Here is an 11764-nt window from a genome sequence, read left to right as displayed (position 1 = left end):
AGCCTCAGGCGAGCCGGGCTGAAGCGCTGCACTGCTTTACCGGCCTCTGCCCCGAAGTCTCCCGCTCGACAAGAACACCGACGTCCCCGTCGCCCGTGGGCCGAGCCACCCCGGGTTCCATGGGTGTGACTGTCACCCGCTGCTGGTTCCAGTCATGGGTACCGCTGTTCGACTCGCTCAGGCTCTGCCAGGCCGGTGCCAATGGCCTCCCATTCTTTCCTAGCCCAGGTGGGGAAGACATCTCTGATCATGGCTCTGGTGGGCGAGGAGTTCCCTGAAGAGGTGAGCGTGAGGGGGGGAACCCCTGGGCCCCCTCACTGGGTGCTCTGCCAGGCAGCAGTGGGATAGCTCTGTCCTGAGTGGCACCAGCCCAAGCTGGGGGTGTCTGGAAGGCACACATAGCTCCCTGGGGGCTGATGACAGGCACGGGGCTGGTTCAGGTGAGCTTAAGGCCAAGAGGACCACACGGAGCTCCAACTGAGATGGTGTTTTCTCCAGTTTGTACTCTAATGCCTGACCTGGGGCCCTGTCTGTGCTGCAGAGGGGCACAGGTACCTCCCAGGGCCCTGCTCCCCGCTGCTGCAGCCAGTGCACTGCTGCTGGGGGTCTCTGTGTCCACCAACGCAGCAGGCCATGGGGCCCTGCATGGCAGGACTACTTGCTCCCCAGCTCTAGCCTCGTTGCAGTGGCACTGGCACGGAGGCCTTAGAAGGGGCTGAGCCATGTTCCCTGCCCTTCTGTGTCTGTGTGGAGGTGGGTTTGGTGCTTTGAGCTGAGCCATCTGCGAGGAGCAGCACCCAGCCTGCCTGCATGTGCCCCTTGGAGCCTCCAGCTTGGCAGCTCGCTGTCCCATCGTAGTTCGGATAGGGAAGTGGGATTGGTCTGGCCTGGCACGTTTGCCCTGTGCTGTCAGGTGGCTTCTCCCGCTGCCCGTGAGCAGATGATGCCCTCTGCGACGTTTGTGCTGGGAAGCATCAGCTCCAGGGGCTCGGGGGAGGACTGGCTCTGTGCATCTTTCTGTGCTCTTATACCAAAGCCTGAACAATCAGCTTAGTGCTTCTTCCAGCTGCCAAGAGGTCAGGCCAGAGAGCTGGGGGAGTGCTGAGGGCTTATCTCCAGAGCTGTAGTGGGGGCAGCAGTGCGAACTTGCCTCAAGGATGGCTTCCCCAGCAGGACTTGGCACCATGAGGAGCTGTGTCTTGAGGGAGAGCTCAGGGCTGGGAGGCAATTGGAAGTTTCGCGGTGGGGACACTGGCTATGTGAAGGCTGGACTGTAGCAAGCCACAGCGGTAACTGTGGCCCTGTGGGCCAAGGGTGATCCGTGATCTGGAGCTCGTCCCACCCTGGCAGGGAGGGTGCTGGGCAGCAGCTGCATTGGGATCTGAAGTCCCTTGTCACCTGTCCTCTCGGTTGAGTTCGGCACAGCTGGCTGGACCAGAGTCTGCTGGCTTTGCAGGTGCCCCCTCGTGCGGAGGAGATCACGATCCCGGCTGATGTCACCCCTGAGAAGGTCCCCACACACATAGTGGACTACTCAGGTAGGGCCCCATCCCTCCTCACTCCCTGCTGGCCTTGCTTCTCCACTTCTCTGCCTGGCTGAGGGGAGTGGGAAGGGGTCCCCGCTGCCAGGGGCAGTTGGTGATGGCTCTCTTCCCCTTTCAGAGTCGGAGCAGACAGACGATGAGCTGCAGGAGGAGATCGCTAAGGTGAGCAGGGCTGGACAGGGGTGTTGTGGGACAGGAGGATGCCGTGCCTATAGCCCTGCAGCCAGCGAGTGGCATGTGACTGCTCACTCTCCCCAGTAGCCACCCAGAGATGTGCAGGTGGTTGGTTATCTGTAGATTAATGTTAGCAGTTTGTTTAGAGGTTTGTTTAATCCTTCTCTGTCTTGTAAGCTGTTGTATGTGGCTTGTCCTAGCCCTTCGGGGAGCCTCCAGAAAGAGAGCAGGGGGCGCAGCTTGCTGCCCACCAGGAGGTGGGGGAGGCTGCTGAGCAGATGATGTGCTGTTAGCGTCGGCATGTTCCTGATGGACTCAGAAGAGGGGAGAAGCAGTTTCTGAGCTTGGGTGAGGCCCCCCTGCTCCCTGCGGCTGCCTGATGAAGCAGTGGCAGAGAAGAGTTGGTCTGAAAGCTGGAGCCTCAGGGAGTGCTGGGCAGGGAGGTATGAGGGCTCCCACGTCCCTTGGAGCAGCTATGGAGGAATAATCCAGTTGGTTGGCTGGGGTGGGCCCAGCTGCTTTTCTCTGCCCCGGGATTAACCTTGGGTCTGCAGAGAGAAGGACCTCTTGATTATGGATAATAAAACTGTCTCTCCCGTGTGCGTCTCACGTGAGCAAAGCTATTTAATCTCTCCACCTTGGCAACTAACGGCCAAAGAGGTGGGCCTGTGGGCACAGGGGTCCTGTTCCCTCCACCCAGACAGCAAGAATATACAGAAGCTTAAAATAGCTCCAGGAAATCCCGCCTGAACCCTTGTGTGCCCTGGGGATTAGCGCTAAACTCTCTTCTGAAAGGGCCAGTGATCCCTCTTGTCTGCTTTAAATAAAGCATTGGTGTCAGCACTGTCTGCATGGGGTCGGGGAGGGGAGGAGGGCTGCGGTCGCTGGCCTAGCATGGGGCACAGGCAGAGCCATTGTGGGGGGACAGCGAGGTGTGGGAGTCGGTGACTGGGCTGTCGGGCCTGGAGGCAGATGTACTCACTGTAGCTCCTGAGACAGAGGAGCCGGTCTTTGCTCTGAGCAGCCCGTTGACGACGGGTGAGTCGTTGCTGTTGAAGGGTTGTGTGTACGTGTGCACGCTCGTGCACGCTCGCACACACTCCACCACCGCTGCTGGGTTTCAGTGCAAGCGCGCTGGCAGCACATGGGGCCAGAGCTGCCTGGCTGCAGAGCTGGCCTGCTGCTACGGCAGGACTGTGCCTCGCGCTCAGCCGGCCTCCCCACTGCGGTGAGTGTGCTGCAGGGACCCTCGCTCACCACCCTCTGCCACTTCTCTCTTGCAGGCCAACGTGGTCTGTGTGGTGTACGATGTCACTAAGGAGGCCACAATTGAGAAGGTAACGGGTCCCCCACTGGAGCCCTGAGTGGCCCTGCTCCAGCAGCAGCACCAGAGGGGAAGGGGTTCCCAGTGCTGGCTCCTTCCATGCTTTCTCGTGTGGGTGGGTACTGATGCCCCCCAGCCCCACGGGGGTTTTGAGACCTCTGCAAGCAGAGGCAAGCTGAGCGCAGCCCAAGCTTGCTCCCATGTTGGCCGTTGACCTCACGTGCTAGGAGGCAACCAGCTTGTTGTATGTTTCTGCTGGCATTCAGCATCCTTGGGTCTGCTCTGTCTGCTGGTGCAGGGGAATGCCAGGGAGCAGATGGCTGCAGAGCCCTGCTGACTGCCAGGGCGTGTGTGCTGGGAGCTGCCTCTGCCTCCCCAGGCTGCACTGACAGGCCTTTCCCTGTGCTCGCCTTTCAGATTCGCACAAAGTGGATCCCCATGGTGAACGGGGGAGTTGAAAAGGGCTCCAGGTACCGTGCATGGCGTGGTCCACGGATGCAGAATTGGGGGATTCTGGAGGCTGTGGGGTGCCCACCACCCTCACCTCCTCCTGAGGTTACTAAGATCAAACTAGCCTTGTGGCTTGTGGCCAGACCACTTGTAGCAGAAGAACCTGGGGGCTTTTCTCCCTCGCAGATCTAGCTGAGGCAGAGGACCATGGGAGAGGGTTCCTTCCCCCCTTGATCTCTTCTCAGCCAGGCAGGGAGAGGAGGCTGCCAAGGGAGTACAGGAGCACAGAAGCCGCAATCTGTGTGTGGATCGCTTAGGCAGAAGGCTGCTGTGCTGGATTAAAGGTTCCTGAACATATTGTTGCTGAGTGAAAGCGTAAGCAGGATCAGGCAGTCTGTTTCTCCAGATGGATGCTCTGAGCCGTGAGAGGCAGGAAAGCTGCTCTGGACCTTGCGGAGGAGGGTGGGGAGGCTCCCCGGCCTGCTGCCTGTGAACATGCGTGGCAGTGCCGAGACCGAGAGAGGGGTGACCTCACTCATGCTCTCTGACACTCCGTCTCTTCTCCAGGATCCCCATTATTTTAGTGGGAAACAAGTCTGACCTGCAGATGGGGAGCTCCATGGATGTCATCCTGCCCATCATGAACCAGTTCTCAGAGATTGAAACCTGCGTGGAGGTGAGGGAACTGGGAGGTTTCTGCAAAGCCTCCCTGAGGGGTAGGAGCACTTATCTGGCTTGAGTCAGGGAGCCTTCATGCTTGTGGAGGTCTGCCGTGCTAGCATTGCTCTGCAGAAGTACCCCTGTCGCGGTCTTGAGGGCCTGGGCTTTAGGCTTTTGTCCTTTGTCTTCCTTGCAGGGAGTGGGTTTCAGTGTCTGCCCACTCTGGCTCTCTGGCTGTAACTGGTGTTGGAGCTACATGCAGCCCCTGTTGGCTTTGGGGCTGTGGAATGGGCGCAGCAAAGCCAGAGCATGAGCAGGAGGTCTCCCTTTTGTTTTTTTCCTGGTGGTGAACAGACGTTGCTCTGTGCTTTGATGCACAACTTGCCTGGCTTGGGGAGGTCATATCATCCTCCTTCTGCCCTTTGTCACCGGCCCATCACCTGCCCTTTGTCACCCGGCCCATCTGAGAGTGGGGACTCTCAGAGCTGTCTCTTCCTTTGAATCCCTAGTGCTCTGCCAAGAACCTCAAGAACATCTCTGAGCTCTTCTACTATGCCCAGAAAGCTGTACTGCACCCCACTGCCCCCCTCTACGACCCAGAGGAGAAGCAGGTAGGAAGCACTGCTCGCAGCCCCTGGAGGAGTCTCCTTCCCATCACAGCACTCTGGTCTGGTGCTGTGCTTTTGTCCCTGGGTAGGAGGGTGGAGAGTTTGGGCAGACGCGGCCAGAACAAGGGTAAAGCACCCATCTCCTGTGCTCAGCGCAGCCAGCTGAGCATATCTAGGCCAGAGAGTTCTGCAAGGACTGAGGACATATTGGGGCAGAAGCCCTCATGCTCCAGACCATGTGTTAGGCATGGTGGGAAGGGTCTAGGAGAAACCTTCTCTGTGGGCTGTCCTTCTTCTGTCTCCCACCTCCAAGGTGGATGTGGTACTGGCCTAGCTGGACCGTGCTCCCGGCCAGTGCAGGAAGGGAACCCCTCTGCGCCATGGGGTTTCAGGAAGCAGGAGGAAGGGCTGGGCTGAAGGTGGTGCCCTGGTTTTGTCATCGTGTTTGGTCCCTTGCAGCTGAAGCCTGCATGTGCACGAGCGCTGACCCGGATTTTCAACCTCTCAGACCAGGATAACAACCAGATCCTTAGTGATGATGAACTCAACTACTTCCAGGTAGAGCTGGCTGTGGAGCTGAGATATTCCCCAGTCCCTTGTGGAAAGCCTCTGGGGTCCCCTTTCTGTCCAATACCAGGCAGAAAGGCTGCCCCTCTCCTGACACAGCTGTCCTGTTTGCATTCAGTACTTGTGCTGTTGCACAGCTAAAGCACTGTAGAGTGCATCTCCAAGCACATCGGGATCCACTGCTCTTCCATCTTCACTAACCTTGGGCTGAGTTTGCTCTGCTGTGGGAAAAGCAGGAGGCTCTGGAGATACTGAGTCATATGTTATTGGGATGCTGAGGAACAGGGCTTTGGTTGGGCTCTAAGGCAGTAATCCCTCAGCTGGGTGGATTTTCTTTCCTAGAAACACTGTCTCCTTCCCAGGGGAGAGGGATGCTGGTGAGACAGAGGGTTGTGCTGCCTTTGTGCTTTGCTGACGATGACCTTCTTTCTTTTGGGAGGTAGAAGTCCTGTTTTGGAAATCCACTGGCTCCCCAGGCGCTGGAGGACGTGAAGATGGTTGTGTGGAAGAACACCACAGATGGGGTGCAGGACAATGGCCTGACGTTGAACGGTAACAGCGCAAGGGCTCCTTGCCCTTTCCCAGCAAGGGATGGAGGGATCCATCTCCTTCAGCCCACTGCGAGGGGTCCTGTCCTTGGGTTGAGCTTCTTGGCTCTCATTCCAAGCCTAATTAGTCCCCTTGTCAAAGCAGGCCTGAGCCTGCTGTGGCTACTAGAGCTCTCCATCCAAGCAACCTGTTTTCCCAGGGAAAGCATGGTCCCAAGGCTGAGTGCTTGGTTGGCCCCACTGTATCTGAGCCACCTGATCTCTCCTGCAGGCTTCCTCTTCCTCAACACACTCTTTATCCAGAGGGGCCGGCACGAGACCACCTGGACCATCCTTCGCCGCTTTGGCTACGACGACGAGCTGGAGCTGACGGATGACTATCTCTACCCACAGTGCGTATCCTGTGGTGGAGTGGGGTGGGCAGGGTGTGACGTCCCCGTAGTGCACAGCTTGGGCTCCCCAGCGCCTTTGCTGGCTCCTTTCTGCACCCTGGTGTCTGCTGCGTTCCTCAGCTGAGGCTGAATCTGCACCCTTAGTTCGTGGTCAGGTTCATGCTCCTCACCTTCCTCTGCGGGCAGGAGCCGACGTGGGGTTGTCGACAAATACAATGGGCCTTGGAGCTGCTGGCTGTGATGTAGGCGGGCAAGGAGGTGGAGAATGAAGGCGTGTTCCTGACTTCCCTTGACATCAGCAAGGGGTTTTTGAAGGCTGTTCTGTCTCTGCCTGAGCTGAGGCAGAACGGGTCTGTCGGGAGCAGTGAGCTGTCAGCATAGCCCCCCCGGCTGATTCTGCAGCTGCCGTCTCTTTGCTCTCTGCCACCCCGGAGGTGGTGATCTGGCAGTAATGAAAGGGTTTGGCTTGTGAGCTGCCTTATCCTCTCCCCAGACAGCAGACTGCGTGGGGAGGCGACAGGGCCCATGCTGGTGGAAAGCACCCTGAGGGTATTGCTGTGCCCTACTGAAGCCCTGGGCATGCGGCAGAGCGAGGGCTACAGTGTCTCCCTGGCTGCTTGAACAGCGCAGATTTGCGAAGGAGAGGCCACTGTGCACGCTCGAGAGCTTCTCCCCAAAACAAGGGGGCTGTGTCAAGGCATAGCCAGACCTGGAGACAACCGCTGGCCTTGAGCAGGGAGAGAGTGGGGAACTGTGTCGTCTGGGTGAGATCTGGCTAAGCCAATGACCTGCTCACACACTGCCCTTCGTTCAGGGCTTGAGGAGGCTCACTTGGGTCTCTTCCGACAGGTTCCGCCTGCCCCCCGGCTGCTCCACAGAGCTCAACCACTTGGGCTACCAGTTCCTGCAGCGACAGTTTGAGAAGCATGACAAGGTGATCAGCGCATGGTGGGGCTGCCTGGGGAGGGGATGCTCTCCGTTAGGCTTGCACGCTGGGGCGTAGCTGCTCTCCTGTCCACCCCTCTGTTCCAGGGAGCAGGCATAGTGCCAGTGAAGGGCTTTCCTCTGCCACAGTGCTCCCTTCACGGCTTCTGGCCGAGGCTTTGGGAGCAGGAAGTGGTCGCAGTGAGCTGTAGGTAGCCTAATGGTTTGTCAAGGGCATGGGGTTGTGGTCACTACCCTTGACCAAAGGGCAGACAGTAAAGTTTGGGCCTTCAGGGGATGGGTCTGAGTTAACATCAGACTGGCGTAGCGTCTCATAGTGCCTGGCTGCAGCACACAGGGTAGCAGGGAAAGTGGGCACAGCTGCTGGCCCGCAGCTACGGACCAAGCACAAGCATCCACACGGCTGCCAGCACTGTGGAGGGGGTGCCAGGCCGGAGAGAGGGAGAGGAGGCAACTGATTTGTGCCATACTCTCGCTCTTTAGAGAGTGGGAGAAGGGGATGTATTGGATCTGCACGCACCTGCTCGGGCTAGTTATTCAGATGTTGGTGTGCAACTGAGGTAGCTCTGTGGCCACAGGGAATTGCAGCACTGAGTTGACGCACGTCCTTGTGTGCCCAGGTGCTGGCAGATCCTCTTCAGGCGCACCAGGCATTGGTGTGTGGTTAGCTGGTGGCCACACACAGACCTTGGGTTAGTTACCCTGCAGCATCGAAGGTCAGGCTGGAGCGATGCGGGCTGCTGCCGGGTGGCTGGCCCCAGGGAAGCCAGGAACAGCAGCTCAGGGCTGTGGGGTGAGCTTGGACAGGTCCTGCCCAGTAGCAGGGCTGGCACTGGTTCCAGCTGCAATCGCAAAGCAGAATTGACCTGTCTCTTGTGCAGTGATGGGAGTCCCTGGGGCACAGGCTTTTTGCACGCTCACGCAGCTCTGGCCTTGCTTGCAATTGATTTCTGCCATTGAAAGCATGCCTGGGTCATTCTGCAGCAGTGAGCAAGGTGGCTTGTGTGCCGGGGACCCTCTCTGGACCCCAACAATGCTTGGGCTGGCTGCAGAGAGCTGCTGGTGCATGCATGGGCTGTGTCCTGCCTCAGCTGCTGACTCCGCTTTGTTTTGGCAGGACCAGGACGGAGCCCTTTCACCTGCAGAGCTGCAGAACTTTTTCAGCGTCTTCCCCTATGTGCCCTGGGGCCCCGAGCTCTGCAACACGGTATGCACCACTGATAAAGGCCTGCTTTCCCTGCATGGATTCCTCTGCCAGTGGACGTAAGCTCAGTCCCTCTCCCCCACCTTTAGTCACATCGCTTAGCCCTTGCTGACCTTGTCGGCTTCCCGGTGCGCTCTGTCTCTCCAGGCTTGTGGCTTACCTGGATGTGCGGTGCTGCCTGGAGTGCCTGGGCTACCTGGGCTACCCCATTCTCTCGGAGCAGGACTCCCAGACACAAGCCCTCACGGGTATGGCCACACCCTCTCCTGCTGTCATGGCTCGGGTCCCTCCTCATGCTCACCCAGCCTCTCTCCTGCCAGTGACCCGGGAGAAGAGGATCGACCTGGAGAAAGGCCAGACCCAGAGAAACGTCTTCCTCTGCAAGGTGCTGGGAGCCAGGGGCGCAGGCAAGTCCGCCTTCCTGCAGGCCTTCCTCGGCAGGAGCCTCGCGGTGAGTGGCTGCCCCCCTCTCCGGCTGCGCTGCGGCAGGGCATCCCAGCGGAACAGGTGGCAGAGCCGTGAGGCCGTTGAGCGATCTGCCACGTGATGACACCTCCCTGCCCATGACCAGGCCCCAGCGTCCCGGCAAAGGGCTTCACACTCCTCTCTGTGCTGGCGCTGCTGGTTGCTGTGCCTCTTGCATCCTTAATTTTGCCTAAGGCAGTGGGCCCACTCCCTCTGCTTGTCCTGAAGATCTGGAGGGGCTGTGCCTTTCCCAGGCAGCTCTACCTCCCCAGTCTGACCAAGGCGATGCTGACTTTCCCTGTCTGTTATGAACAGCCTCGTGTCTCATGGCAGGCACCAGCTGACCTTCCAGTGGCTGTTATACCCCAGGGACTCAGGGCAGTGTGAAATGCTCTCCCTCCCACAAGCACTGCTCTTGCTCCCTGCTGTCTGACATGTTTTCATTGGTGGCAGGCCCAGAGGGAGAACCCAGGAGAGCCATCCCTCTACGTGATCAACACTGTGCAGGTCAATGGCCAGGAGAAGTACCTTATAGTAAGTCAGGGAGAGGAGGGAATTGCTGCTGTGTCTGGCTTGCAGCAGGGCTGGACTGTGTACCCTCATATTGCTGCAGTGCCATCCCGGGACCCCTGGGCTGGGCTGCGGCTGCGGTCACGCTGGCACAGCCCATGTGCCAGTGTGAGAAACAGCGGATCCCCTTGAGAATGTGCTGTGCCATGTGTCCTTTCCTCTCCTGCTCCAGATGTGTGAGGTCAGCGCGGACACAAAGTTTGTGAAGCCGTCAGACGCAGCCTGCGATGTGGCCTGCTTCATCTATGACCACAGCGACCCCAGATCCTTCAGCTACTGTGCCAGTATTTATAAGGTAGCTGGCTGGGGTCCTGTGGGACTTCAGCCTTTGCATGGCAGCCCCACATCTCCCATGGGTTGGTCGCTTAGCCCTCACTGGCACTTCTTCCTCTCTCTGCAGCAACACTACATGGACAGCCAGATCCCCTGCATCCTCGTGGCCTCCAAGACAGACCTGCCAGAAGCAAGTCAGCAGCCCGGGCTCTCCCCTACCGAGTTCTGTTACAAGCACTGCCTCCCGCCGCCCTTCCTCTTCTCCTGCCACGGCCAGGGTCCACCCAGCACCACCATCTACACCAAACTGGCCACCGCCGCCACCTTCCCGTTAGTATCCTTCCCATGGAGGGGGCTCTTGGCTGGGAGTGTAGCTTGGGTAGGGAGGCTGCGGCAAAACCCTGCCTCTGCCACGTTGCTTTTCGTTTAGTTTCTCTCTAGCTCTTGGTGTCATCTACTCATACAAGTAATTGAAACAAAAAGGCCGCTTATTCCCCTACTTGGAGAGGGTGGAGGCTCTCTTCTGCCTTGTGTGTGGCTCTGGCAGATTTATTAGATAGAACCTGCCATGGGAGTTTTTATTTTTGAAGCCTAAGATAAAAAATGCTGAAGGGGAGTAGCCAGCCTAGTTTGCCAAGGCCCACAGAGGTGGGGTGGCAGCTATTTTCTCCTGACGAGGTGGATCAGACTGAAAAGGAGGTCAGCGAAGCAAGACCTCTGTACACACAGCCTCCCTTTGGGAAGGAACTGCCCCTGAAAGGGGCTGGGTAACGGGGTAGGGCGGCAGCCAGGCCGGTCACGGGCGGTGAGGGGAGATCTGGGAAGGACAACGTGTCTGCACATGGCATCATTCTGCTTGAGGGGCAGAGGGGACTTAAAGCTGAGGGTTGGTGCAGCGCCGGGGGCAGAGCCCTCCCAGGGAGAATGTGTGGGTGCATTGGAAGACAGGATGGGATTACTAGTGAGTGGTTTTCCCTCAAGCTTCTTTTCAATAAACAACTTTATTTTTAGAGCTGACACTTTTTTTTTCCTCTGCAGTATTAAAATTTAAATATTCTTAATATATCTTAGGGTTTGTGGTATAAATAAATAACGGCGTAATGGGGGGCCAGGGATTGGCTGTTCTCCCCTGATTTAGTGGAGAATGAATAATGGATATATCTTTCCTCCTCGGAAAGGAGCATGTTGATGCAGGACAGCATGTGTTGAGGAAGGGAATATGTACGCTCGGGCAGGACCAGGCCCCTTCCCTCACTGCCCTTAGGTCAGTGTCACCGGCTGTGCCACCGTCTCCGCCTGCATCTGCTCTGGGTCTCTATGCACTTAGAGTTGTAAAAGCAGCTTGACCTAGAAAGGCAGATACATACCTCCTTGCTCGTACTAATTATTTAGGTGTTGGTGTACTATTTCCAGACCACGGGAGGAGGGTAAAGCCACATCCATCCCACCAGCAGGGCAGGGAGCCGTCGTTTGGCTTGATGATGGTGCTGGGCAGCGGATACTCTGGCTTGCAAGGCCGGGCAGCTTCTTGGTGCTCTCTGCCTTCGGCTGGGCTGTATCTCCCTGGCTGGAGCTGTGCGGTGGTCACCCTCTGTCCCCCCCGGGACACGCCAGCCTCCCTGCTTGGGGTGGAAGTGCTCCAGGCTGTCAGGGAGCTTGCTGTTTGGACAGCCATCTCTGTGCACCTCACTCACTGGCCTCTTCTCTTTCCTTGCAGCCACTTGAACGCCGTGGAGCTGGGAGCCGCGTCCTTCTGGCTCCGGGTGGCTCTGGGGACCGCGGTGACTGCTCTGGTAGGGTTCACGCTGTACCGTGTGCTAGCCAAGAACAAATGAGAGTCACTTTCCAGCCCGTCCTCCCCATGACACCAGCCTCCCTGTCCCGAATGACACCCCGGTGAGGGGCCCTGCTTCAAGCTGGTCCCTGGTGGGAAGTCCTCCTTTCCTCCCAGCCTGGATTGCAGGACCACTGAACTTGAACTTCCCATCACCAGCAGGATAGAGCCCCTGTCACTGGCCAGCCTAACCCTGCTGGCCTCTG

General features: G+C 58.2%; 1 protein-coding gene across 1 annotated transcript; it reads left to right on the top strand.

The window, feature by feature from the left end:
* The first annotated feature begins 228 nt into the window (after positions 1-228).
* On the top strand, positions 229-11559 carry RHOT2 (ras homolog family member T2). The gene is made up of 18 exons (XM_009701352.1): positions 229-282; positions 1457-1538; positions 1663-1706; positions 3002-3055; positions 3460-3512; positions 4060-4168; positions 4662-4763; positions 5220-5318; positions 5771-5879; positions 6147-6267; positions 7117-7201; positions 8330-8475; positions 8564-8664; positions 8737-8867; positions 9335-9415; positions 9624-9746; positions 9852-10054; positions 11442-11559. The coding sequence occupies exons 1-18, from the start codon at positions 250-252 to the stop codon at positions 11557-11559; spliced, it is 1794 nt and encodes a 597-aa protein (XP_009699654.1). The 5' UTR covers positions 229-249.
* The last annotated feature ends 205 nt before the right edge of the window (positions 11560-11764 follow it).

The sequence above is a fragment of the Cariama cristata genome, unplaced genomic scaffold, assembly GCF_000690535.1.
Source record: "Cariama cristata isolate BGI_N322 unplaced genomic scaffold, ASM69053v1 scaffold29965, whole genome shotgun sequence".
Classification (NCBI taxonomy): domain Eukaryota; kingdom Metazoa; phylum Chordata; class Aves; order Cariamiformes; family Cariamidae; genus Cariama; species Cariama cristata.
The sequence above is the reverse complement of the archived record's forward strand: the minus strand, read 5'-3'. Positions and strand labels throughout refer to the sequence as shown.

Coding starts and splice junctions, on each gene's coding strand:
- RHOT2 (XM_009701352.1), top strand. CDS start 250: ATGGCTCTGGTGGGCGAGGAGTTCCCTGAAGAG. Junction 4,169..4,661: donor AGATTGAAACCTGCGTGGAG/GTGAGGGAACTG, acceptor TTGAATCCCTAG/TGCTCTGCCAAGAACCTCAA. Junction 7,202..8,329: donor AGTTTGAGAAGCATGACAAG/GTGATCAGCGCA, acceptor TTGTTTTGGCAG/GACCAGGACGGAGCCCTTTC.